General features: G+C 42.4%; 1 protein-coding gene across 1 annotated transcript in view; it reads left to right on the top strand.

Annotated features, from left to right (window-relative positions):
* The window catches only part of FRAS1 (Fraser extracellular matrix complex subunit 1), a 247,286-nt gene that overhangs the window by 148,341 nt on the left and 73,281 nt on the right, over positions 1-25,664 (top strand). The window contains exons 29-40 of the mRNA XM_083368033.1: positions 708-955; positions 6,470-6,621; positions 8,555-8,720; positions 9,436-9,556; positions 11,114-11,304; positions 11,951-12,104; positions 14,551-14,814; positions 15,941-16,129; positions 19,127-19,246; positions 23,069-23,248; positions 23,571-23,695; positions 23,799-23,939. Of these exons, the coding sequence (XP_083224159.1) occupies positions 708-955; positions 6,470-6,621; positions 8,555-8,720; positions 9,436-9,556; positions 11,114-11,304; positions 11,951-12,104; positions 14,551-14,814; positions 15,941-16,129; positions 19,127-19,246; positions 23,069-23,248; positions 23,571-23,695; positions 23,799-23,939 (2,051 nt within the window). The remainder of the gene's footprint in view (positions 1-707; positions 956-6,469; positions 6,622-8,554; positions 8,721-9,435; positions 9,557-11,113; positions 11,305-11,950; positions 12,105-14,550; positions 14,815-15,940; positions 16,130-19,126; positions 19,247-23,068; positions 23,249-23,570; positions 23,696-23,798; positions 23,940-25,664) is intronic.

Below are 25,664 nucleotides of genomic sequence, written 5' to 3'. Positions count from 1 at the left end.
GGCCTGATGTATTCACCAGTAGACTAAACTGGCTCCCTATGAATGTGAGGGATGTTCTGAAAGTCATATCCGCTCAGTTCCATGAGTGAAGTGAGACTCTTCTCAATTGTTAGCCATTAAAACAGAACTTCTGAACTACCAAGGAAAACCTTTTCTTGTACATAAATTCATTCCAGAAATGCAATTGGTGCTTCCTCATTTATTCAGGGTCACTGTAAAGCAATGGTGGTGAACCTATGGCACGCGTGCCACAGGTGGCTCGCAGAGCCCTCTCTGCAGGCGGGCGCGCCGTCGCCCTAGTCCTAGGCCTTCAGCTGGGTTTTATAACCTCTTTTCACTTTAGGCCTCTGCAGCCGTGTACAAAAAAAAAGGTTAAATCAATCAATCAATTTCAACTTCTCGCGGGGAAAAAAAAGTTCTCGCAAAGTTGGAATTGATTGATTGAACTTTTTAGTCCCACCCAGTCTGCCGTTACCACTGCAGCCACGCCCACCCAATGTGCCACACCCACCCAATAGGCCACGCCCGCTCGGCACCCGACGATACATAAGTGGGTTTTGGGTTGCAGTTTGGGCACTCGGTCTCTAAAAGGTTCGCCATCACTGCTATACTTGGACCAAGGCACTTTTCTACATTTACTTAGGGGGATTTATCTTAAATGTTACGTGAAGGAGAAAATTCTGATTTTAGCATGTCTTTCCGGGAAGGCGATAGTTTCACCTATGAGGAAATCACCAGGAACTACTTGCATTATCTCCACGATGGCTCATCCTCAGAAGAAGACAGCATGGAAATTTCAGTGACTGATGGCACCACCAAAGACGTCGTTTTGCTCAAGGTGGAAGTAACCCCAGTGAACCTTAATGGGCCAAGGTTGGATCCTAGCTGCTCGCTGAGTATCACGGTGGCTGGCAAAAACTCTGCAATCATCACTCGATCCCACTTTGCATATATTGTAAGCATCTGATCTATTTTTTGTTTGTTTGTTTGATATCTCAGCTTTAATCTGTATCTTAGTATATTAATTCCTTTGGTGGGTTCAAACCAATCATAGGGTTAAGGAGATAGAAAACGTAGGGTTGCTCATTTAGACAGAAGGAAAAGGGTAAGAACCAAAGAAAACCAACTGGTTTGGTCTTGGGTTTTGTGCAAAATTCAAAATTTTGAGTGATCAGGTCAAAACTTGGCCACTGAAGATTCAAGGGAACCCTAAATCCAGAGCATTTTCTGAAACTGACATTTTTGTTTTTGAATTATAAAGTTCAGAGCAGCAGCTTTGAAAATGACATTTTTCAATGTCCCTGACAAATTACAAGGGCCGCTGGTGATCGTATGGCTGAAGACAACCTGTTTGTGACCCTGGACCAACTCTGGTGTAAGATAGCCAATGTCTTGCAAAAGGTCAAAAATCCTTTTGTTATAATGACTTCTCATGACTTGTGCCTTCATCAAAAAAAGCAGAGTTGGAAAGGACCTGGAGGCTAAACTACACTTTAGCTACAATAGAAGCAACTGCAGTATCTTGATTCAAAGGCTCTCTAGAGTAGACTGTACATAACCTTTTATGGGTAATCAACTACTCGTGAAAGCATTTCATTGCTCGAATGCATCTACTATTAATCAAGGTTTCTTACGTTGAGATCGTGTACTAGGATACTAGAATAAAGCACATTGGCTAATACAGTATAATTAATTGATAGTTCAACTATTTGCAAACTTAGCCAGTTGGATTAATTCAGTATAAAACATGATTCATTTGTGATGGGCCGATACCATTTTAGCTTCTTCTGGTTATTTTCAGTCCTCGATTCTAATCCTGCTCTTTCATATTTTCACTTCCTAAAACATTCCAAGAGTCGGAAAAATACCACAGTGCCTCTTTTTTTAAACTTATCTACATGTAGTCCTTGACTTTTGGGCTCCAGATTGTTATGGCTAAGCGAGACTGTTTTTTAAAGTGAATTAAGTAACCCGCTTCTAAAGTGAATCTGCCTTCCATGTGGACTTTTGTTTGTCGGAAGGTTGCAAAAGATGATGCCAGGATATTGCAACTGTCATAAATATGAGTCAGTTGCCAAGGCTCTGAATTTTGATCACATGACCGTGGGGATGTTGCAGTGGTTGTTAAGTGTGAAAATTTTTAGTGCAATTGTAACTTCAAACGTTCCCTTAAGCCAGACATGTCAAACACAAGGCCCGCGAAGTGGTTTCATGCGGCCCGCGAAGCCATCCTGGAAACAGTGAGGGAATGGCCCCCACTGCCTTGACCCTCAAGAGACCCTCCTTCTGCCAGAGACCCTCAGATCTGTCCCACTCCTGCCCAAGCCCCCATAGGCACCCTTGATGCGAACGAAGTAGAGCTGGCCTCGCCCACCCAGTAGGCCATATGCACTTTAGCCACGCCCACCCAGTAGGCCATGCCCACCCAGTAGGCCACGCCCACCCTGGCCATACCCACCCGGCCCCCGAGGGCAACCGCAGTGCTGATGCGGCCCTCAATGAGTTTGACACCCCTGCCTTAAGTGATCTGTTATAAGTCAAGGACTACCTGTACGTGCTCAACATACTTAATTCTTTTGGTTCCCGAATCGTTTTCTTTGCTTGGTCTTACATAGCTAAGCACCCAGCGTTCACTGTCCTTTAACAGAAGTAGATAAGTGCACTTAATACAAGATCAAGCAATAATTTCCCAGGACTATTTTTCTATTGAGATAGCACAGGATTCTACTCACTTTCTATGTACCACATAATACTGCTGACTCACCTTTCTATTTCCTTACGTTATATTTAAAATGAGGATCATAAAATCTCAGGAATAAATTTCTGGGTCCGAATGTGATGGATGGAGCCTGGAGGAAGACTGGAGAAATTGTTCATTTTTTAAAAATATATATATATTAATCATCAAAGCAATCATGATCAAAAAGTGCCTGACCACAGAACTCACTATAGCACAACCAACACAGCTATGAAAAAGATACTACCATACATCAAAAATATCTCTTGAGTTGGGATTGTTCTAGCTTTCTTTTTTAAAAAACTTACATCCAGACAAAGGAAACATTGCCTGTGGCTGTAGCAGGAAGTCAAAGGCAACATCCTTCCCACTGCTTGGAAAAAAAACACGCCTTATTCTGACTTTCATGCAGGTGGGAACTTGGCCTGTTCTTTCTGGCGCTTCACAGAGCCGCTAAGACAATCTGGGCACGTAGTCCAATCTCTGTTTGTATTTTTATGATGCACGGACAACAGCTGATCCCGGGCCAGGAAAGCCATCCTTTGATAGAGAAGACAAGGCTGTAATGTAAAAAGCTCACATCCCTTTTGAATATTCCTGCTTGCCAAAGATTTTAACCTGTTCTCCTAGCTAAATCTTCAAAAGAAGAAAAAGAAAGAAAGAAAGAAAGAAAGAAAGAAAGAAAGAAAGAAAGAAAGAAAAGAGAGAGAGAAAGAAAGAAAGAAAGAGAAAGAAAGAGATAGAGAAAGAAAGAAGAAAGAAAGAAAGAAAGAAAGAAAGAAAGAAAGAAAGAAAGAAAGAAAGATTCTGTTTTATACTTTCAATTCCCACTTGCCTCATTCAATATTTTCTCTTTTTTTAAAATATTGATCTGGGCATTATTCTTCACATGCCCCACTGAAATGGATTGCCTGGAGGACATAACAAGGTGGTTGAGCTCTGCACCTTTGCTTTTATCCCTAAATCGCTATTGCTTTTACTCTTGTTCAACTTTTCTCTGCAGAAAAGTCCAATACAGGTAGTCCTCGACTTACAACGGTTTGTTTAGTGACCATTCAAAGTTACAATGGCACTGGAAAAAGTGACTTATGACTATCTTTCACACATGCAACCATTTGGCCACTCCTCAGGGTCAGGTGATCCATATTCAGACCCTTGGCAACTGACTCACATTTACGACGGTTGCAGTGTGGCAATCTCCTTTTGTGACCTTCTGACCAGTAAAGTCAATGGGGGAAGCCAGATTCCCTTAACAGCTGTGTTAGTAACTTAGCAACTGCAGTGATTCACTTAACAAGAAAGTGGCAAGAAAGAGCGTAAAATGGGTCTCACTTAACAACTGTTTTGCTTAGCAATGGAAATTTTGGGCTGAGTTGTGGTCCTAAATCAGAAGGCTACCTGTAATTTTTTTTTGAACCCTTTATATGAAGTCTCCCTTTGTGCCCGCTAGGTCTCTTGGCTTTTCTGATATTTTTTTCCATGAAGATTATAAAATAGATCAGGTAAAGATCCTACAAGGAGCTATTTCTCCTTTTGGAAGGAAGCATCTAGTACTACTTTGGCAGCCATTTTATCACTAAGCGTCGTGTCTCCTGTGACTGCCATTTTGCCAGTGTGCTGTGCCCATACTCAGCTGCCAAGCAAGAGCGAGAAGGCAAGAACTGCATTTCAGATGGGCTCTTCAGAGCTTACCTGGAATGAATTTAGCATCTTTCTTTTAAATTGCAAGAAAAATTGCACTTTATAGCCCATTAATATGGGGGTGTCTTTGAATACTACAAAATGCTTTCCCCCAAACTGCTCTGCACTTGGGCTGAATTGCCTTTTATAAGATAAGGGTCTTGGGTGTCTCACTTGCTATTTCCTTTTCCAGCTTCCCCACCATCGTTCAAATCAGACTGAAAATGGGCATATCCCCGAACTAAATTATTTGCAAGGTGTTTTCTTGCTGTATCCTCCACCCTGTTCCTGTCTATAAGAGCCTGTCTGCTGTGCCCTTGTTACTCGTCTTCCTCACGTGCTCGTCAATCTTCTCCGTCTCTTCTAAATTACAGGTAGTCCTCAACTTACGACCACAACTGAGCCCAAAATTTCTGCTGCTAAGCAAGGCAGTTGTTAAGTGAGTTCTGCCCCATTTTTATGACCTTTTTTGCCACCGTTAGGTGAATCGCCGCAATCGTTAAGTTGGTAACGTCATTGACTTTGCTTGTAAAAAGGTCGCAAAAGGTGATCACGTGATCCCCAGGACACTGCAAGCCATCTTAAATATGAGTCAGTTGCCAAGCGTCTGAATTCTGATCACGTGGCCATGGGGATGCTACAACGATTGTAAGTGTGAAAAACGGTATAAGTCACTTTTTCAGTACTGTTGCAACTTTGAACAGTCACTAAAAGAATTGCTGTAAGTTGAGAACTACCTCTAGTGTTGGAAAAGGACAGACAAAGCCTGGGGGCGGAGTCAAGAGAGGAATCAGCCTGGAATCGTTATGTTCTCACAAGCGGTCGAAATCCAATCCCTCTTGAATTCTGATAACACTTACCTAGCTCCAATTTAGTGCTGACCCTTAGTTGACAAGATTCTTGTTTGTAGGCATGTGCAATAAATCAGCTTGACATTATTTATGTATTTTGTTTCCGTATAAATACTATAGCAATATTAGTGTAAATGAAGACTTGAGTGTTTCTTAAGGGTTGACTGATTTCGAATAACACCTTGTACATGTGTAACCTTTACTGCTACAATTGATTTTGTGATGTTTATGGTTGAAAGATTATTGATGTATGTGCTACATCAGTAGGTTTATTTTATTTTGTAATGTTTCGGTATTGGAAGACATCAGCAGTTTTGAAGAATCTTTGGCTTAATTGATCCCTTTTTTTTCAGTGATTAAATATTTGTACTCAATTAAAGGCGGCCAATAAACACATTACTGAAATCAAAATAATCAGCAGGTTTTTTTTAAAAAAAGAACTCTGTCTAACTAATTGGATATACCTCTCTTAATTTATTAAATACTTTTTAATCAGTTAAGTCAATGTATTAATTGGCAAAAAAAATCAAAGCTTTCCCCCAATCAATTGACTCACAAGGCCCATTAATCCATTGACTCAGGTAATGATTAAAAAGTATTTAATGAATTAGAACTGCAAGATAGGATGCTTTGCGTGATTTTTCTCCTTTCATTTTAAAATAGGTGCCACAGTATAGAACATCATCATCAGAACAAGTTTGTTCTCAATTTGTGTATGTTGCAGGTTGCTCTTGATTTATGACCCTGGTGGAGCCCATAAATATGGTTGTAATCATGCCAGGTTTGACATGACCACATCCAATTTTACAATCCTTTTTGTCGTGGTGGTTAAATGAACGCCAGAGTTGTTAAATGGATAGGATGGTTCTTAAGAGAAATTATTATACCCGGTGGGGGTATTTTGCTGAAAAATGGAACCCATCAAAAAAAGGTCCCAAATTGTTAATGTGGCTGTAGGATGCTACAAATGCCCATAAATGCAAACTGAGGGCCCAATGCGATCACGTGACCATAGGGGCAAAAATATTGGATTTTTGAAACTGGGTCATACATTATCCAGTAAGTGATCGGTCGTAAGTTGAGAACTACCTTTCAAACAGGCTATAAAATGGGACTCTTCTTTTGACCTGGCATCCTTCATTTTATTCAGTGATTATCTGATTTAATGTTTTTTTTTTCATAATCTCACTTCTGCCCTTAGGATAACAATTCCCCTGATTCTGAGATAAGGATCCAGCTAATTTCTCTTCCTATGTACGGCAGTCTTGTGTGGACAGTCTTTGGACAGCATATGGATGAGTCTTCGGAGGTCTATAATTTCACAATGGAAGACATTAACAATCAAAGGATCAGGTAATCTGTGGGGCTGTCCCCAAGAAATTTCTGCAAGCTCATTATGAAAACCACAAGGCTGTTTTCCCTGTGTAAGATGTACAGTATAGCCCTCCTCAACAACAGCCCTTGCACGATTTGTCTTTAGTAGTTTGTGGGTTGACAGTTAAAATATGCAGGTCACAAGCTAGGGTTTTATTGCATAGTCTGCCAGTGTGAAAAGTTGGAACTAGTGAAACAGGGAAGCAAGAACTATAGAAATGAAAAATATTTTCCTGAAAGGAAAGACATTAGCTGTTAGGCTGTTGTTTTTTTTTAAAGAGACCTGACCTTAAGGGGTGAAAAAAAAAGATGGGGCAGGGGGAGAGAGATATGAAAAAATTTCCGTCTTCAGAGTCTTCCCTCAGCTATTTTCTGAGATTCTGTGAGATAGCATTTAACACTGGAGGCAAATGTGGTTTTTCCCCCCCTCAAAATAATTTAAATCAGTGATCTTCATACAGAACCAGAAGGCATTGATCTACACGAAAGGCCATGGACTTCCAATACGAGTTATTTAATATATTTTTTTATCCCGCCTTTATTATTTTTATAAGTAAGTCGGCGAGTATACCTTAATACTCCTTCCTCTTCCTAGTTTCCCCACAACAACAACCCTGTGAGGTTAATGGGCTGAGAGAGAGTGGCTGGCCCAAAGTTCATCTAGCTGGCTTTCATGCTTAAGGCAGGACTAGAACTCATAGTCTCCTGGTGATTGGCCCAAAGTCACCTAGCCAGCTTTCATGTTTAAGGCAATCTCCTGGTGATTGAGCTAAAGTCACACAGCTGGTTTTCATGCCTCAGGAGGGATTAGATCCCACAGTTTCCTGGTGATTGATCCTGCCTAAGGCAAGTCTAGAACTCACTGTCTCCTGATGATGGCTCCAAAGTCACCCATCCCACTTTCATACCTAAGATGGGACTAGAACTTACAGTCTATTGATTTCTAGCTTGGACAAATGCATCTGAATTCTGGAAACCATGGTTTATTTAAAGGAAGAGCAGGGACTTTCCTGTTTGGTGTCCGGGAGATTCACCATCTGTCTTCAAAGCCAACCAAAAGTCCCATCTCCTACTAGTTCCTACTTTCTCAAGTCCTATTTCTCATGAATACCCAGCAAGGGCATCCATATATTTGGTGCCTTTTGGGGGCACAAAGAAAGGACCATTCATGATTTGGACATTTCTATTTGTTTTTATCTGAAGGATGTGTCTTTAGCAAGAACAATGAGTTTTCATCCAGACCTGGTGATGTTAGGTGGCCTTCGGGAAGCAGGCCAGGGATCCATTTTTCCTGCAGTTGAATATACCTCTCAGATCCTCCAGAACAAGGGTCTTCAAACTTGGCCCTTTTATGACTTCTGGACTTCAACTCCCAAAATTCCTCAGCCAGCGTGCCTGTCTGAGGAATTCTGGGAGTTGAAGTCCACAAGTCATAAAAGGGCCAAGTTTGAAGACCCTTTCTCCAGAGGATGATGGGATTTTTTCCTAAGCCCATTTCCTGCACCTCTCTACTTCAGTATTTGGATCCATCCCAGTGACATTTCTTTCATCTTGCCCCGACTTTTAATTTTTCTGTCAATACAGGAATTGACTTTCCCCACCTCCCATTGTGTTGCAGTTAACACTCCCCATATCCCCTTCCTGCATTGTCAACAACTTCCCATCTGGCAGATTTAAAGGGCACCAGCTTGATTAAAAAGTTAGAAATAAAAGATACTCTTCCTTGTTAACTATTCCCCCCTATCCCCCATAGCCATGACATTCCTGTCAGTAACATGAAAATGCAAGCAGGGGAGCTTATTTCCCAAGGCAAACAAGATGCAATTAGAAGAGATTAAATGATTAGTCAATCGCACACTTTCATGTCCCTACCTACCACCTCAGCTCAACTTCTTCCATTTTTATCCTGCAGATATTTCACCGAGCTTGAAACTGGGGTCAATCAGCCAATCACAGATGTCTTCTACTTCTCTGTGTTCGATGCTGACAACAATCAGCTTGATAGCCAGATGTTCGCCATTACTATCACAGCAGCCCATAGTGTGCCTCCAGTTGTTACCTTTTCTGAACAAATAACAGTATGTCAATAGCCTGTGAGATTCTATCCTGAATCTCCTTTTTCTTTCATTTTCAATGTCAATCTATCCGTTTCTGCTCAATCTAATTTTTTTTTTTAATTAACTCTTCCTCTGTTGGTAAATCTTCATTTTTTCCAATGTTGAGCGAATACAATTCTTGCCGCAGTTAATATATGTAAAATTAGATATATACACTTTTTCTCATAGTTTCCTACAATTATGCCTAACAGAAATAATTCTGGCTTAAAATCTATGTTTTTTAGTAATTTTCCTTTGGCTTTGGGGCATGTCCAACCAAAGATGGTAATAAGTGCCTGGTTTTTGTCTACATTTCCAACAGTTGCTAGATATATTTTTAAACATTTTTGCTAACCTCACCGGTGTTAAGTGCCATATTTTAGAACAGGCGTCTTGGCCCTTTTATGACTTGTGGACTTCAACTCCCAGAATTCCTCAGCCAGGTACGCTGGCTGAGGAATTCTGGGAGTTGAAGTCCACAAGTCATAAAAGGGCCAAGTTTGAAGACCCCTGTTTTAGAACATGGGATACCTTTTACCAATGGCTAGAAAAAGGAGGTAGAGAGAAAGGAATTTAACATGTATTAGTAAGTTAAATGTTGGAAACCCAGACAATATGTTGCTGATAAAATATTAAGTGTTTGTGATTATAATCAATCAATAAATAATAAATTAATAAATGTTGCTTTTGTGTTCAGGTTGAAGAAGGGGGACGAACACCACTCCGGCCTCACCACTCCCTGGCTTTTGCTGAAGAAGGCCTGGTTGTCAAAATCACAAGTCTTCCAAAATATGGGTACATTGAAAACACCAAGACAGGTAGGTTGCAGAGTTCATACAGGTAGACCTTAATTTACAACCACCATAGGACCCCAGATTTCTGTTGCTAAGCAAGATTTCTGTTGTTAGGTAAGTTTTGTCCCATTTCACAACCTTTTTTGCCACAGTTTTTAAGCAGATCACTGCAATTGTTAAGTGAACTCATGCAGTCATTAAGCGAATCTGGCTTCCTCCATCATCTTGGCTTGTCAGAAGTTGGCTGGGAAGGCCACAGATTGTGATTGCATGACCGCAGCACGTCACAACCCTTGTAAATACATGCCAGTGGTCAAACAATCAGTTTTGATCAGGTGACCACGGGAATGCTGCAATGATTGTAAGTGTGAAAAACGGTCATAAGCCACTTTTTTCTGTGCCATTGTTCAAACCGTCACTAAATGAATGATTGTAGGCTGAGGACTACTTGTATTTTGCTGTGGGATACTGTTTGCTCTCTCTATATATACTGTATATATATAAGGTGAAGGTAAAGGTTCCCCCACACATGCGTGCTAGTCGTTTCCAACTCTAGGGGCCGGTGCTCATCTCCGTTTCAAAGCCAAAGAGCCAGAGCTTGTCCAAGGACGTCTCCGTGGTCATGTGGCTGGCATGACTGGACGCCAAAGGCGCACGGAATGCTGTTACCCTCCCACTGTAGTGGTCCCTATTTTTCTACTTGCATTTTTACGTGCTTTCGAACTGCTAGGTTGGCAGAAGCTGGGACGAGTAACAGGCGCTCACTCTGTTACGCGGCACTTGGGATTCAACCCACCAAACTGCCAATCTTCTGATTGACAAGTTCAGCATCCTAACCCACTGAGCCACCGCGTCCCTATTTCTCTCTCTATATATATATATATGCAAAAATGGACTGCAGTGAGAATTCTGTATGGACAGGAATGGAAAGGAATGTCAACCTGCATAATAGAAGAATTGACAGAGTAAGTGATGGAGGCAGCAGAGATAGCAAAATTGAATGTTTTAATTAGAGAAAGGAACATATCCAGTTTTGTTTCTACTTGGAAACCACTTCTGGACTTTTTTTCTTGAGATGGAAAAAAACCCAAACTCTTGACTTTGGGTTTCGTTGATTCATCTAGTTCTGTTACAGAAATGGCTAGTACTTCTTAAGTTGATCAAGTAAAAAGTTGAGGTTTTAATTCTATTGCTGCATTGAAAAAAGTTGGAAGTCAGTACTTTTTTCTTTCCCCTCCCTCTTTACATTTTTCTTTCCCGTTTCTACCCTTTCCCCATTTTCCTATTATTTTTATTTGTATTTTACCTCATGATAATCTTAATAAAATTGAGGCGAGATGGGATGCAGACCAATCTGATAAATAATAAAAAGTTCTTGATTTGCATAATGATTTTTGAAGAAAAAACAACGCAATCATATTTCCTATTATTTGTATTTGTATTTTACCTCATGATAATCTTAATAAAATTGAGGCGAGATGGGATGCAGACCAATCTGATAAATAATAAAAAATTCTTGATTTGCATAATGATTTTTGAAGAAAAAACAACGCAATCATATTAGGACCACATTCCTTGCAGGCAGACGCCTCGGTTTTGGAAACACGGAAAGTTCTGAGTTTTCTTTCCCACTTCAAGATGTGTTGGAGAACCGAATTTATTATTTTCAGAACGTCCATGAAAGTATTGAACCATCACTGGACACCTTTAGTTTTTATATCAGTGATGGCTTCAGCCAATCAGAAATCAGCAGCGTCAACATTACTATTAAGGTAATTGAATTCACTGTGTGTTTTTCATTTGTAAACTGTTGTGATGGTAGAAATAGTGTCTGGGTTCAAGTAAATTGCTAAACTATGCTTTGTTGAAACAAATTTGTTGAGTCAGGCAAAAATGCCTCAGTTCACACCTAATCTAAAGCACAAACCGTGATTGAAGCTGATTAATTGTCAACAAGTCAGTAAGTTAAAATCATCAAATCGCATCATGACACAATGCGAATCAAGTTTTTCTCTTTCTGACTGTTTCTCTGTCTCTGGTGTTTGTGTGTATACACAATGTATATGTGTATACACATGCGCCCATACATGCATGCCATACACAAACATAATAACCAGTAGTAGTTGCAATTTTTTGCACAGATTAATGCAAATATGCAATGTCTACCAGGAAAAATACAAATTCAGGTTGCTGGTTTGTTTTATGAGAAACCTTGATGCTTGAAATGCTTTCAGTTAGATTTCCAGTCAAATGTATTCAGCATTATCAGGTAAATGCACCTATACAGCCATACGACTCTTGTATTTCCATGATCTCATTTCTAGATTTTGTAGCTTCTAGTCTCCTTTCCTCTTCTACTTCGAGAACCTGTGGTTGAAATTTAATTTTTCCCTCACGATTTTCCTTCTGGTCTTGTAGCGCCTGAATGATGAACCACCTCAGATACAAGTGACCCCTATCCGTGTGCGTGAAAAAACAGGAGTAGTGATTCGAAATTCCTCCTTGAGGCTGAGGGACTTGGACACTCCTAATGACCTTCTGGTTTTCATGGTAACCAAGGCACCCATTCATGGTGAGACATATTATTGTAATAATGCTGAAGAAAGAACATTAGACTTAATATACTGTTCCATAGTACTTCACTGCACTCTCTGAGCGGCTTGCAAAATCAGCCTTTCGCCCCCAACTATCTGGGTCCTTATTTTACCGACATTGGAAGGATGGAAGGCTGAGTCAACCTTGAGGCGGTCAGGATCGAACTTCAGGCGTGGGCAGAGTTAGCCTGCAATACTGCATTCTAACCACTGCGCCATCATGTTCTAGTGCGGGGGTCTTCAAACTTGGTCTTTTTATGACTTGTGGACTTCAACTCCCAGAATTCCTCAACCAACTCTGGGAATTGAAGTCCACAAGTCATAAAAGGACCAAGTTTGAAGACCCCTCGTCTAGTGGTTAAGGCATCAGGCTAGAGACTGGGAGATTGTGAATTCTTGTCCCACCTTTTAGTCATGAAAGCTGGCTAAGTAACCTTGGGCCAATCACCAGGAGGCTCTGTGTTCTAGTCCCGCCGTAGGCATGAAAGCGAGCTGGGTGACTTTGGCCAGATTCTCTCTCAGCCCATCCCACCTAACAGGGTTGTTGTTGTAGGGAAAATAGGAGGAGGAGGAAGAAATATTAGGCACGTTTGCTACCCTGAGTTGTTTGTAAAAATAATAAAGGCAGGCTAAAAAAACAAATATATCAGAGCTATTTTTCAATACGTTCACTAGTAGAAGTTGCTCTTTGCTGCAAGCATACTTCTGAAATCATGGCCTAGTTATTCATTTCCTTAATTTTATCAAACAAACTTTCAGAAGAAGCTCTGGTTTTAAATAAATCTCAGCAACTCAGTTGAGATATACAGGATTTAAGTTTTGTCTTAGTGTATAAATTAGAGTTACTTTCCTAAGCCAGACCAAGGCATTTTGCAATACTTGGAGACAAGCCGCCTTCTTCCAAGAAGCTTCCACGGAGTTTGGAAAAATATGGAGTTTGTCCTCCCATCCCATCAAGTGATGGAAAGAGACTCCTTCTTAACAAGGAGGCTCTATTTTGGACTAATCTCTCTTGGGAAACTATTCATAATTTGAAGCCATCCTTTCACAAGATATTAACTCTGACTGTTCTTGTTAGATGTTTAGTGCCAGCCATTGGCAGTTCCCCAAAAGGGTCATCAGATGGAGGCAAAGAGGCTTCTTTGCTTCCACTGATGAGCCAAGGGTCTAGGACCATACAGCCCCATTGGTGAGAGTGTTTTATGGTCAGGGAGGGACCAAGACCCCCCATAAATACCTCTGCACGAGGGGCTGCTCTTTGTTCTAGTCTCCATTTCTCCTTCTAGTTCCAGTTCTCCTCTCTTAGCTCTTAGTCCTTCTTTTAGTCATGTTATGCTAGCTTGTTTTATTTTATTTCTCTCTCACATGCAGGCATGAATGCTTTCATGCCAAGTATTTCTTTCTCTTTGATCTATCATGAATAAAGCTAATATGATTGCATCTCTGCGTGATGCCTTTGCTTGGAAGCACCTTTAACGATTCATTGTGAGAACACCTCACAGTTCTCTTGTGGGTTTTCATCTTGTTTTTAACTCTGCTTTCATCTGTACTTTCATTCAGGTGTTTATATAGTTTTATTTTGCTGTTGTAAATTGCTCAGAGTCACTTAGGTGAGGAAGGCGTATAGAAATTTATTAAATAAAAATAAGAGAGGATACCAGTCATAATTTCCTCATTTCATCAGGCTTTGGAATGTAAGAGCCAAAGTAATAAGCAGAGATAAATCCCAACCCACATCATGGTGTAGCTTGATATGTAAAAGGCCTTGCTGATCAAAGCAGCTTGACCGACTTGAAAATGTACACTGTTGAAAAATCTGCTGTTTTGGGGTTTTTATACAGTATGGATTACAGCAAAAGATACAGGCAGTCCTTGACTTACGGCCACAATTGAGCCCAAAATTTATGTTGCCAAGTGAGACATTGGTTAAGTGAGTTTTGCCTCATTTTTACGATCTTCCTTGCCAGAGTTGTTAAGAGAATCACTGCAGTTGTTAAGTTAATAACACGGCTATTGTGAAACTGGCTTCCCCATGGACTTTGCTTGTCAGAAGATCACAAAAGGTGATCACATGACCTCGGGACCCGGCAATGGTCATAAATATGAGTGAGTTGCCAAGCGTCTGAATTTTGATTACCCGACCATGGAAATGCTGGAACGATGATAAGCGTGGAAAAACAGTCGTAAATCACTTTTTCCCCCAATGCCGTTGTAACTTCAAATGGTCACTAAATAACACTGCTGTAAGTCGAGGACTACCTGTAGATGTGCATTTTTCTATTTCCACTGTCCTTATTCTGTGATAAAGGGTTCCAAACTGCTCATAAAAAATTACTAGGAAGAAGTATATTAGGAGTAGCATTAATGCATTACAGAGAAAATGATCTGTGAGGAACTTACTCAGAATTCTTGACTTACTCTTAGGGCATCTGTACAGGAGAGAGTCGCCGCTGCATTCTCTGGAGAACGGACAAGCTCTCTCTGAGGGATCCACCTTCACCTACCAGGATGTTCTGGATGAACTGATATTTTATAAATTGAACAGTTTGGTAGCCCAAAGTGATGAGTTCCAATTTTCACTCTCCGATGGCCTCCACTTTGAGACAGGAAAAATGGAGTTCGCTGTAACCTCACCAAGGTTGGACCTTCCCAGATTAATCGTGAACAGAGGCCTACATCTCCCTGCTGGTAAAAAAAAAAAAAAGTCCATTCTGATTTGCCTTTTCTGAAGTCGCCTTATTAAAATTCCCGAGTAGCTTTTAAATTCCCTTCAGCTTTTATATTTCTTAGTCAACACACTTGGAAGCTCCCCTCCCCCACAATATTATTCTAAATTGTCCCCACCATCTGGAGATCTCAGATGCATTCAGTGTGGTATCGTTTCAGCTGGGAACTCCTAGAGAAATATACTCAGCTAAATAATTGAAATTAACCAATAGTTGAGGGTGGAGAATTTCAACCAATTGGCATTTATTGGTAATTGAAAATGGCAAGTCACTGAATGCTGTCCCTGGACCAGTGTTTCTCAACCTTGGCAACTTTAAGATTTGTGGACTTCCAGCTCCCAGAATTCCCCAGCCACCTGGCCTTAAAGCATCCAATATCCGTGGCTTTAAAAAATCAGCTTTTATCCTTTACTTCTCCAGAAAGAAGCAGATGCCTTTCTAGGTCTTTCCTTTCTCTACGTGCATTTGGTCCATGCATTTATTGAATTGCAATTGAGTGGATCTGCCTGGTTGCTTTCAAAATGTTATTTTGCATAGGCTGTCCAAATCTGAGGGTTCGGTTGATTTTTATTTATTGATTTATTTTTTGAGCTTCAGTATTAACATTTGCCCTGGGAAGTCTCCAAAGTTTTCCTTCACCGTGGTGCCAAATCAGTGTTGCAACAGCTTTGTGAGGCTGTGATTTAGGAAGACCCTGTGAGAAAAAAAAACAGGCAAGCAAAATTGAATTGGAAGCCTTTCCTCTAACCAAGTTGAACAAAAACCTGGCTCGAAGTTGGTAATCGGGGGTCATATCAGACAATTTCTCTGGCTTGGAGAACAAATATTCCCAAACTTGTTTTAATCCACAGGTTCATTTATATCTGATTTTGGGGGAGGGAAATAGCAAAGTCTGGTCCCACCATATGGCACCTACTTCCAAAATCCTGTCAAGGAAACTGCAGGGATTAATCCAGGCAGATCCCGGGAATTGACGCTGATTTGAAGGAAATCAATCAATCAATAAGCAAGCAAGCTAACAACCATCCCCAGAATAATTTAAGCAAGAAATTTACTGTTGTTTGTGTCCATTTGTTTCCACCCTTTAGGGTCTGTGGCAGTCATTACAAACCAGCATTTAAGAGCCATAGATCCTGATTCAGATGACCTGTCTATCAAATACATCATGAAGAAGGACCCAACCTGTGGATTGTTGCACCTGCATAAAAGAGATTCTTTGATCCGGATCTCCACTCAGGGACCAGCTATAAGCTTTACCCAGGCAGAAATAAACAAAGGTGGGGTGTTACCTGTTCTAATAGATGAAATTCTGGTATTTATTTCTAAGCTGAATTGCATAATACAACAGGCTACAGCGTCTTCTCAGGTTTTTGGATTTATACTTTGGCACAAACATGGCATGATCTGTTTTAAAAGGGTTTTGATTCTTGTACTTCTATAAACAAAGCAAAAAAAAGAACAACAAAGATGATCAGGGGACATATGAAGAAAGATTGCTGGAATTGGGTATGTCTAGTTTAATGAAGAGAAGGACGAGGGGTGACATGACAGCAGTGTTCCAATGTCTCAGGGGCTGCCCCAAAGAAGAGGGAGTCAAGCTGTTCTCCAAAGCCCCTGAAGGCAGGACAAGAAGCAATGGATGGAAACGAAGCAACCCAGAACTAAGGAGAAATTTCCTGACAGGTAGAACAATTAACCACTGGAACAGCTTGCCTCCAGAGCTGTGGGTGCTCCAACATTGAAGGCTTTTGAGAAGAGATTGGACAGCTTTTTGCCCAAAATGGTATAGAGGCTTGAGTACTCTCCTGCTTGAGTAAGGGGCTAGACTAGAAGACCTCCAAGGTCCCTTCTATCTCTGTTATTCTGATTCTGACTAGAGGAAACCATAAAACTGTGACTAAACATGCAGTAGCCCTCATGTTACAGCCACAAATGGGACCGGAATTTCTGTTGCTAGGCAAGTGAGTTGTGCCCAAATTTACAACACTTTTTTTTTTTTGCTATGTCTGTTAAGTGAATCATTGCAAAATGAATCGCCGTTGTTGTTAAATGAATTACAGTCATGGGGATGCTGCAACGGTTGTAAGTCTGAGGCCGTAAAAGTTTTTCACTGCTGTTGGAACTTGGAACAGTCACTTAACAAACGGTTGTAAGTTGAGGACTATTCCACTTTCATGGAATTCTTTGTGGCCTCAGAAACATTTTTTTTTGCCTGTTTTGCAGGGAGGAGAAATTAATCAGGGGCAAGTTGTATGAGTTATTGTGAATAGGTTGCGTGCAAATAAGGTGTTGCCTTTTAAAAATCCAAGGTTGCTGATGAATGCTACAACCCGGGGGTCTTCAAATTTGGCCCTTTTATGACTTGTGGACTTCAACTCCCAGAATCCCTCAACCAGCGTGTCTGGCTGAGGAATTCTGGGAGTTGAAGTCCATAAGTCATAAAAGGGCCAGATTTGAAGACACACCCCGCCCCCCCCGATCCAAAAGATATGCAAGATGAGTTTGCTTGCAGGAATATTCGTGACATATCAAAAATCTGCTGGAATCTCCGTCCAGGGAGATAAGCAGGAACCTCAAAACTGGCCCAGTTTGAGTTTCACTCAAATGTCCCCTTGTTGTTGATTGCTTCTGTGATGTTTGGCCATTTAATGACAACAGTCCATGGGACAAAGAAGGAATAGGCTTAATTATCTACAAAATGGGAGTGTGTTAAATAGCCAGTACATATTTAGAAGGAGGGCGAAGAAGCTTCGTTCTCCAAGCTTGGGGGCTGGTTTCCAAAAGTTTGGTTACCAGGCGAGGTAACCTCTTCAGCGGAGTTGAGGGGATGTCAGCGTTCTTCTGTTTATAAGGGCGTCCGGTGTGGGTATGTCGAGTGAGGGTCTTGTTATGTACTGGAATCTAATGATGCAAGCCATTGACCCTCGCCTTCTGTGGAGAAGCTAAGTAGGCATTTCCTGCCAAGCCGAGGCTAGCCCTCATGGGCTAGCTTAACGGTCAGTCCCAGCAGTTTCGGCGGGAACATTTGTATTTGGGGCTTAACGGTCAGTCCCAACAGTTTCGGCCGGGAACATTTGTATTTGGGGCTTAACGGTCAGTCCCAACAGTTTCGGCGGGAACATTTGTATTTGGGGCTTAACGGTCAGTCCCAACAGTTTCGGCGGGAACATTTGCATTTGGGGTGGGAGAATTCAGGCAAGTAATTGGAGGAACACCTGAGGGCTTAAGTTGTATAAATACCGGCCATTACCTGTAGCTGACCAGTTGTTTTCTCAAGACAATAAAGAGATGCTTTGACGCTGTGTCGCTCCTTGCCTATTGACTTAAGCCACTACGTAAAAGGGTCTTGCAATGGGTCATGCATGTGTGAGTCATCAGTGAGAGTCTTGAGATGGGGAGGTTAGAGTTAGGGTTAGGTCAGGGCCATTGGGAGGTGAACTGGTGGGAGTGGGGAGGGGTTGCGTGGGTTGATGAGGACTGGGCCCGTCTCTGGTTACTTGTATGGTTGATTTGGTTTCTGAGGGGTGTGTAGCCCCCCCCACCAGGAGTTCACCTCCCAGTGACTCTGACCCATCACAAGCCTCTCACTGATGACTCACACCTGACCCGTCACAAGACCCATCCCAACACTTGACACACCCACACCTGAAGCCCTTATAAACAAAAGAACACTGACACTCCCTAAACTCCGCTGAAGAGGTTACCTAGCCTGGTAAGGAAACGTTTGGTAACCAACCCACAAGCTCGGAGAACCCTCATCCTGCACCCGAGCAACAGATATTCGCCACTGTTGCAAACGTATTTAGAAGGATAGGCTCAAAAGGGTCCAACTAAGCGCCATAGACCAGGGGTCTCCAACTACGGTAACTTTAAGACTTGTGGACTCCAACTCCCAGAATTCCTCAGCCAGCTTGGCTGGCTGAGGAATTCTGGGAGTTGGAGTCCACAAGTCTTAAAGCTGCCAAGGTTGAGGACCCCTGCCATAGACCATCAGTCAGCGTCCATCTATGAGTTTTATCACCTCAGACAGAGACCCTGATTACATACTTCAGAAAAACAACAGTTAACGCAAGATAGCTGGCGATTGTCCTATGTCAAGGGTGTCAAACTGGCGACCCCGCGGGCCAGATGTGTCACGCGCAGGCTGTACCCACCCCGGCTCTGCAAAGGCAAAAAGCATCATGTTACATCACCATACGTCACGTGACGCGATCGAGTTTGACACCCGTGTTCTGAGTGTTTCTTTTGTTCTTCCTTCTGATTTCCTACCACAGGACAAGTAGAATACAGCCATGGGGAAGGAGAACCAGCTGGGACCTTCATTTTTGATTTTGATGTGGCAGATGGAGAGGGAAACAAAATGACAGACTTGGCATTTTCCATTAACGTAACAGGTAAGGCAACGGTCTAAACAGCGCTTTCTTTAGCAAGACAGAAGATGGCTTTAATTAGCTAGAATCAAGGAAATTCTGGAAAAAGACGGCAGCTGTGAAGTAGGATGGTTAGAATCAATTATGAAGACAATTTAAGGGCTGCACATGGTTAGCGCTGGAATAATAAGAGGCTGGAAATTGTCGAGAACCTTAGCTTCTGCATCCTGAGTGGTACAAGTTGATATTCCAATGAACAATTCTTTCTTCATCCCAATATAATTTGTCATAGAAGTCCACTGGTTAGGTTTATATTTCAGAGGAATGTCCTCTGAGATGTTAAATGTGGAATAAACAAAAACCCACCCTTGTCCTGGCTTTCCTGAAAAATCAATCCCATTTGGAAACTATGTTACTCGAAAATTAGAGCTTAATTAACTGGTTAAATTAATCATCTACAAATCGATTCTCTAGCTAAAAATGTGCCCCAATTATTTGTTTGAAAAATGCTTTTAATACAAGCACTGGTACACATTTGCTCACTTTATTATTTTTCACTTGAAAAAGTCTGCTTAAATCGTGCTTGTATTAGCATTGTAGCAGCAGGGAGAAACTGTTCCCCCCCCCTCGTGGTCAGGACTCTCCTGTCATTGGCATTGGTTAAAAATGCAACATTGGACAGTCAAGAGTAGTTAAAATAAACCAGGTTTGATAAATGTTTGCCTGGGGACCCCAAAGGTGCTTTTCAAAAGACAACAGGATTTTGGTTTTGTTTTTTTCCTTGAAGACATTTTCCTTCACATTCAAGAATCTTCAATTCCTCTTCAGAATTGAAGAAGCTTCTTGAATGAGAAGCGAAACGTCTTCAAGGAAAAACAAAGAAAGTCCAGTTGCTTTTTGAAAAACCACTTTTGGGGACAACCATGCCTTGGATGACTGGGAATCTCCATAGACGGCTTGCTTAGGGAGGGCCTTTGATAGTGTTGTCTCCTTACGTGTTCCCTCTCTCCTTCCCAAGTCAGCTTAGTGGAATAATTGTATGTGTTGGAAGAGCTGGCTTGAGAGAAGGTAAAATGGAAATGTTAGATGTTTTGTGCCAGCCATGGCAGTTCCCCAAAAAGGTCATCAGATGGGAGCAAAGAGGCTTCTTTGCTCCCACTGGTGGGTCAGGGGTCCCCGGCCACTGCAGCCCCATTGGCGAGAGTTAATTGGTAAGGGAGGGGCTGAGACCCCCCCATAAAAACCTCTGCTCAGAGGCTGCTCTCTCTCTGCTCTTTTTGTTCTCTCCTCTGCTTGCTTGCTGGCTGATCCATAAGCTCAACCCAGGCATGGATGCCTCCATGCCAGGGAACTCTTTCTATTTACTTTATCGTTAAATAAAGCTTTGAATGATTGCATCCCTGCGTGATGCGTTTTACTTGGAAGCACCTTAACGAATCATCGACCTCGTGAGACCATCTCACAGGAAATGTATTGTTGATGTTGAAGTTAACAAACTAAGCAAGGTCCCAATGAAAGTCAGAATCCAAAGTTAAAACATTCTGTTGTTGAACCTCAGCTCTTGCATCCTCAACTGACCCTTAACGGTGGGTAGAGAGATGGAAGGTCCTAAAATTTGTCGACTAAAGTCTCTGCAGTCAAGCAGCAGATAGCCCAGTTTAGAATGACCGAATAAAATAGTTAGAAAAAAACCAAGGAGAAACAGAAAAGAAAGGACATTTCTTATTGGTAGTCCTTGAGGGACAAATGTAATGGAGTCTGACCGTCACGGTTGTAGGTTGTGATGGTCATAAATTGGGTCATCCACACGAGTGACCCATTAGAGGGAGTCAAACCATTCTCCAAAGCCCCTGAAGGCAGGACAAGAAGCAACGGATGGAAACTAACCAAGGAGAGAAGCAACCTAGAAATAAGGAGAAACTTCCCGACAGTTAGAACAATTAACCAGTGGAACAACCAGCCTCCAGAAGTGGTGAATGCTCCAACACTGGAAGTTTTTAAGAAGAGACTGAACAACCTTTTGTCTGAAATGGTATAAAGGTTTCCTGCCTGAGCAGGGGGTTGGACTAGATGACCTCCAAGGTCCCTGCCAACATCATCATCATCATCATCATCATTATTCAACCTTTTTGCAGTGGTTGTTAAGCAACCGCTGCAGTCATCAAGCAGTGCCTGCAGTCATTAAGCAAACAGTATGGTCATTAAGTGAAGCAGTGATTCATTGTGAGCCAGTTTTGCTGAAAACTGAAAGTAAATGTTGGGGTTTTTTGGCAAAACTGTTGTAACACACGGTCATATGACTGCAGGACACTGCAAACGGCCATTAAGTACAAGCCAGTTGCTGAGCAGCTGAAGTGCAGTCACATGACCATGGGGGGGAGGGGAAACATCCATCGGAATTTGCAAATCCAGATTTTAAGTTCCCCCAGGGACATCTGTTATAACTTCAGTCTTCAGTTGTAACTCGAGGACTGACCTGTATTCCTGTTGTCATCAGTGTTACAAATGTATGGCAAGACGGCAGTTAGACACGATGTACGATGATCATTGACGCATCTTAAGAGGGATGTTATGGAGCTGGAAATGGTCAAAAGAGGACAATCAAATGATAAAGGGACTAGAATGGCTCCCTTATAAGAAGTGATTACATCAGTTGGGGCTCTTTGATTTAAAAAAAATGGATGAGAAAAGGCATGAGCTATACAACTAATAAAGGAGAATATTTGTAGCTCAGGGTAATGAAACGTCTGCAAGAAAACAAGCAAGCTCAGAGAGCACGAAGGACACCTCATATACAACGTAAGTATAACATAAATAACATGGGGAGAGTGAGATTTTCTTCCCTTAGTTAGAACTCGAGGCTAGTTGTTGAAACTAAATGTAGAGAGATTCAGTACCAATAGAAGGGAACACTTTTTCATGCAGTGCTTAGTTAAGCTATGAAATTCACTGCTAACTGTTGTAGGAGCAGTAGCCAAGTGGACGGTTTTAAAAAAGTTACGCGAGGTCTACAGAGGGTTGGGCCATCAGTGGCTAGCAAAAGAAGAGCGGGTGGGTCTCTTCTCCAAAGCCCCTGAAGGCAGGACAAGAAGCAGTGGGTGCAAACTAATCAAGGAGACAACCAACCTAGAAATAACGAGAAATTTCCTGACAATTAGAACAACGAACCAGTGGAACAACCTGCCTCCAGAAGTTGTGGGTGCTTCAACACTGGAGGTTTTCAGGAAGAGATCGGACCACCATTTGTCTGAAATGGCATAGGGCCGTGGTGGCGAACCTATGGCACGTGTGCCACAGGTGGCACGCAGAGCCCTCTCTGTGGGCACGCAGGTTGTTGCCCCAGTCCTAGGCCCTCAGCTGGGTTTTAGAAAATCTTTTCGCTTTAGGCTTCTGCCGCCGTGTGCAAAAAACAAAAAAAGGTTCAATCAATCAATGAATTTCAACTCGCGGGGAAAAAAAAGATCTCGCAAAGTTGGAATTAATGGATTGAACTTTTTAGTCCCCCCCAGTCTGCCGTTACCACCGCAGCCACGCCCACCCAGTGGGCCACACCCACCCAATGGGCCACGCCCACTCGGCACCCGATGATACATAAGTGGGGTTTGGGTTGCAGTTTGGGCACTCGGTCTCTAAAAGGTTCGCCATCACTGGCATAGCGTCTCCCTTTCAGCTCTGTTTTTCTGTTATGCAGAGTACTTCCTGAATCGTAGACAGAAAATACTGAAATTGGTTTTGATCCTCCGGTTGGCGCTTGTGAACTTCCTAAATCCATCCACTTGTTCACCATGTGACAAAGAAGATGGATCTATTCTACGATCTGTTTCCTCTTATTTTCACTTCTCCCAGGGGATCGATTGCCTCTGTCCATCACTGTCAACGCTGGGCTAAGCCTGGACGAAAACTCTGTGAAAACAATCACCACTTTGGAGTTGTCAGCCCAGAAGCAGGGTGAAGAATCCAGCAATCTCCTCTACAGGATTATTAAACAGCCTCAGCTGGGACATTTGGAGCACACGGCACTACCAGGTTTGCAAATATTTACTAGTTTTTGGAGCAAAGTGAGAACAAAAGACTCCTGTTTTACGGAATTACAAGGGAATTGTGCTGATTTATTTAGCCATGGAAGTTAGGATGCCCGCAGTGTCTCCTTTAAAAGTCTTGACAGTATTAATAAATGAACAGATAAATATGGTTGCTGGACATATTTGAAAGCATCCCAGAGGTGTTGTGTTGCAAGGGCGAGTTTCTAAAAGTAAGTTGGAAGGTTTGGGGGAGGTAATTCTTTGAGCTGGAGGACGCGCTTGGAATCTTAGAGCACAAGGTGGATTCTTCTGCTACTGTTTTCTAGGCAGAAGGATTAGTTCCTTCCAACAAGCAGACCTTATCTCCCACAGCATCCACTACATCCATACAAGCGAGGCTGAAGAACATGCTGACATGTTCACTTTCACCATTTCAGATGGCCCTCAGGAGGTCAGTGAAGTTCCATTGGTTTCCCCCAGAAATATGGTTAGTTTATCTGTGGAAAGGCAATGTCCAACAAGAATAGCTTTGTGCATTCCTTTTTTTTTAATAGGTGACCCAGAATTTCGAAATCACCATTAATCCGGTTGATGATTCTTTGCCTGTGGTGCAGACCGCAGGCCTGACCGTGCCGGAAGGAGTACGAAAGACCATCACAGAATTTGATCTCAAAGCCACCGATGCGGACACAGAGGTGAAGAAAGGAGTCCCTTTGGGGGGGTGGTTCTTTTTTTTTAAGACTGTGAAGGAGTTTAGAAGGAAATTTTAGTTTCCATCAAACAGTATGTCCCTCTAGAACAGAGATGGGCAACTATGGGGCCTTTAATGCCTATGGACCTCAACCCCCAGGAAAATGACATGGAAAGTTGGGGCATCCTTGCATTATATAGCATTCCATCTTCCTACTTATTGGCAACAAGAAAAATCTGAGATATTTTGGGCTGACCCATAGTCACCTAAGGCACTTCCAAGGCTGAGGGTGGACCACAATCCATGCCACCCCAATGCTAACCACTGCACTGTGGCTGTCTTATTGTCTGTAATTTTGTATTGTCATAAGCAGTGCATTTTTGTAAAAGAAAAAGGTGCCGGAACTCACACACGTCATACAACCCGCCTTGCCTACTCTACAAGGTTCCATCCAAAAAAGGTGCCGGAACTCCATTATGAGCGTTCTGTGACAAAAAAAAAAGCCCTGGTCATAAGCCATCTTGAAAATTGGGATAAACAGAAAAATGCTGTCTGTGCTCATGAATAAATAAATACTTTCTCCGTTGATCTAATGTCCTGAGATATGCTACCTTTAGGCTAGGAGATTCTCTTTAGTTGGCAGAACTAATAGACCTTTCAGAGGTGGAACTTCCATGAAATTATCAAATTCTTATTTGGAGAGATCTGAGGCAATAAGTGCACATTCCCAAATGCTGAGTTTCCTAAATCGCCTGTGCATGAAAAAAACTAAAGACTGGAGGCTACAGAGAACTGGATGTGGTGGGATCTAGGTTTGGGCTGCAGAGTGTCAACGACAGAAGTGATTCCATGACTTAGACAAGATGGTTGCTTGTGATGGGGTTTGTTGTTTTTTTGATGACGGGGAAAGGAAATGATGTGGCTCCTTTCTAGCTTGCATAGACTTTGCTCTCAGCTGGCTAGGAAGTGGTGTGAGTAACAGCTTGCCGACAATGACAAAAGCTATTTGAGCTCCAGGGGAGTTTGCAAGATTGGAACCATCAGAAATGGGGAGCTGCAGGCTGGCATCAACCCTTGGGGTGACCCCACGGTGTAAGTTTCAGCCACTTTGAAGGCTTCGGACAGAGTGCTTTCCAGCCCGTGTAGAGAGCACGTCTTTTTCTGGCTTTGCTTGTCAGAAGGTGATGTGATTCCTCGCCAGCCAGTGGATCGGGCAGCTGAGTTTGAGGACTCAGAGGAGGAGGAGGGGCCTGGAGTGACATCAGAATCAGAGGAAGGCTCTGAGGGGCTCCAAGACTTACAGCCTGGTCCCTCTACTCGCGCTCAGGCTGAGACCCAGCTGTGCTGGGAGCCTGAGTTGGACAGTGATGAAGAACAGTTGGGACAAATCCAGGATGCACGAAAGCGCAGGCAAGAGAAGCGAGTAGGACAGAGGAATGCAATGGGGTGGCTCCAAAGGCAAAGGAGAAGGCATTAGGAAGCCACGCCTTGGCTGAATAATAAAAGGGAAGGTCTGGGAGATGCTGGTTGCCAAAGGCAACCGTTCCCGTTGTGGATTGAGTTTCTGTGGACTGTGTTTGTTTGCCTTGGACATTAACTCAGGTCTGGGAGAATAAAGAGAGGTTTCTCCTTGTGAGCATAACAAAGACTCACGTAGGCTGGGACAGAACAGAGGGGCGCAAAAGGGGACTGCATGACCCCGGAATGCTGCAACCGTCATGATTATGGG

Source organism: Vipera ursinii (genome assembly GCF_947247035.1).
Source record: "Vipera ursinii genome assembly, chromosome: 7".
Lineage (NCBI taxonomy): Eukaryota > Metazoa > Chordata > Lepidosauria > Squamata > Viperidae > Vipera > Vipera ursinii.
This window is presented reverse-complemented; position numbering and strand designations above follow the sequence as displayed.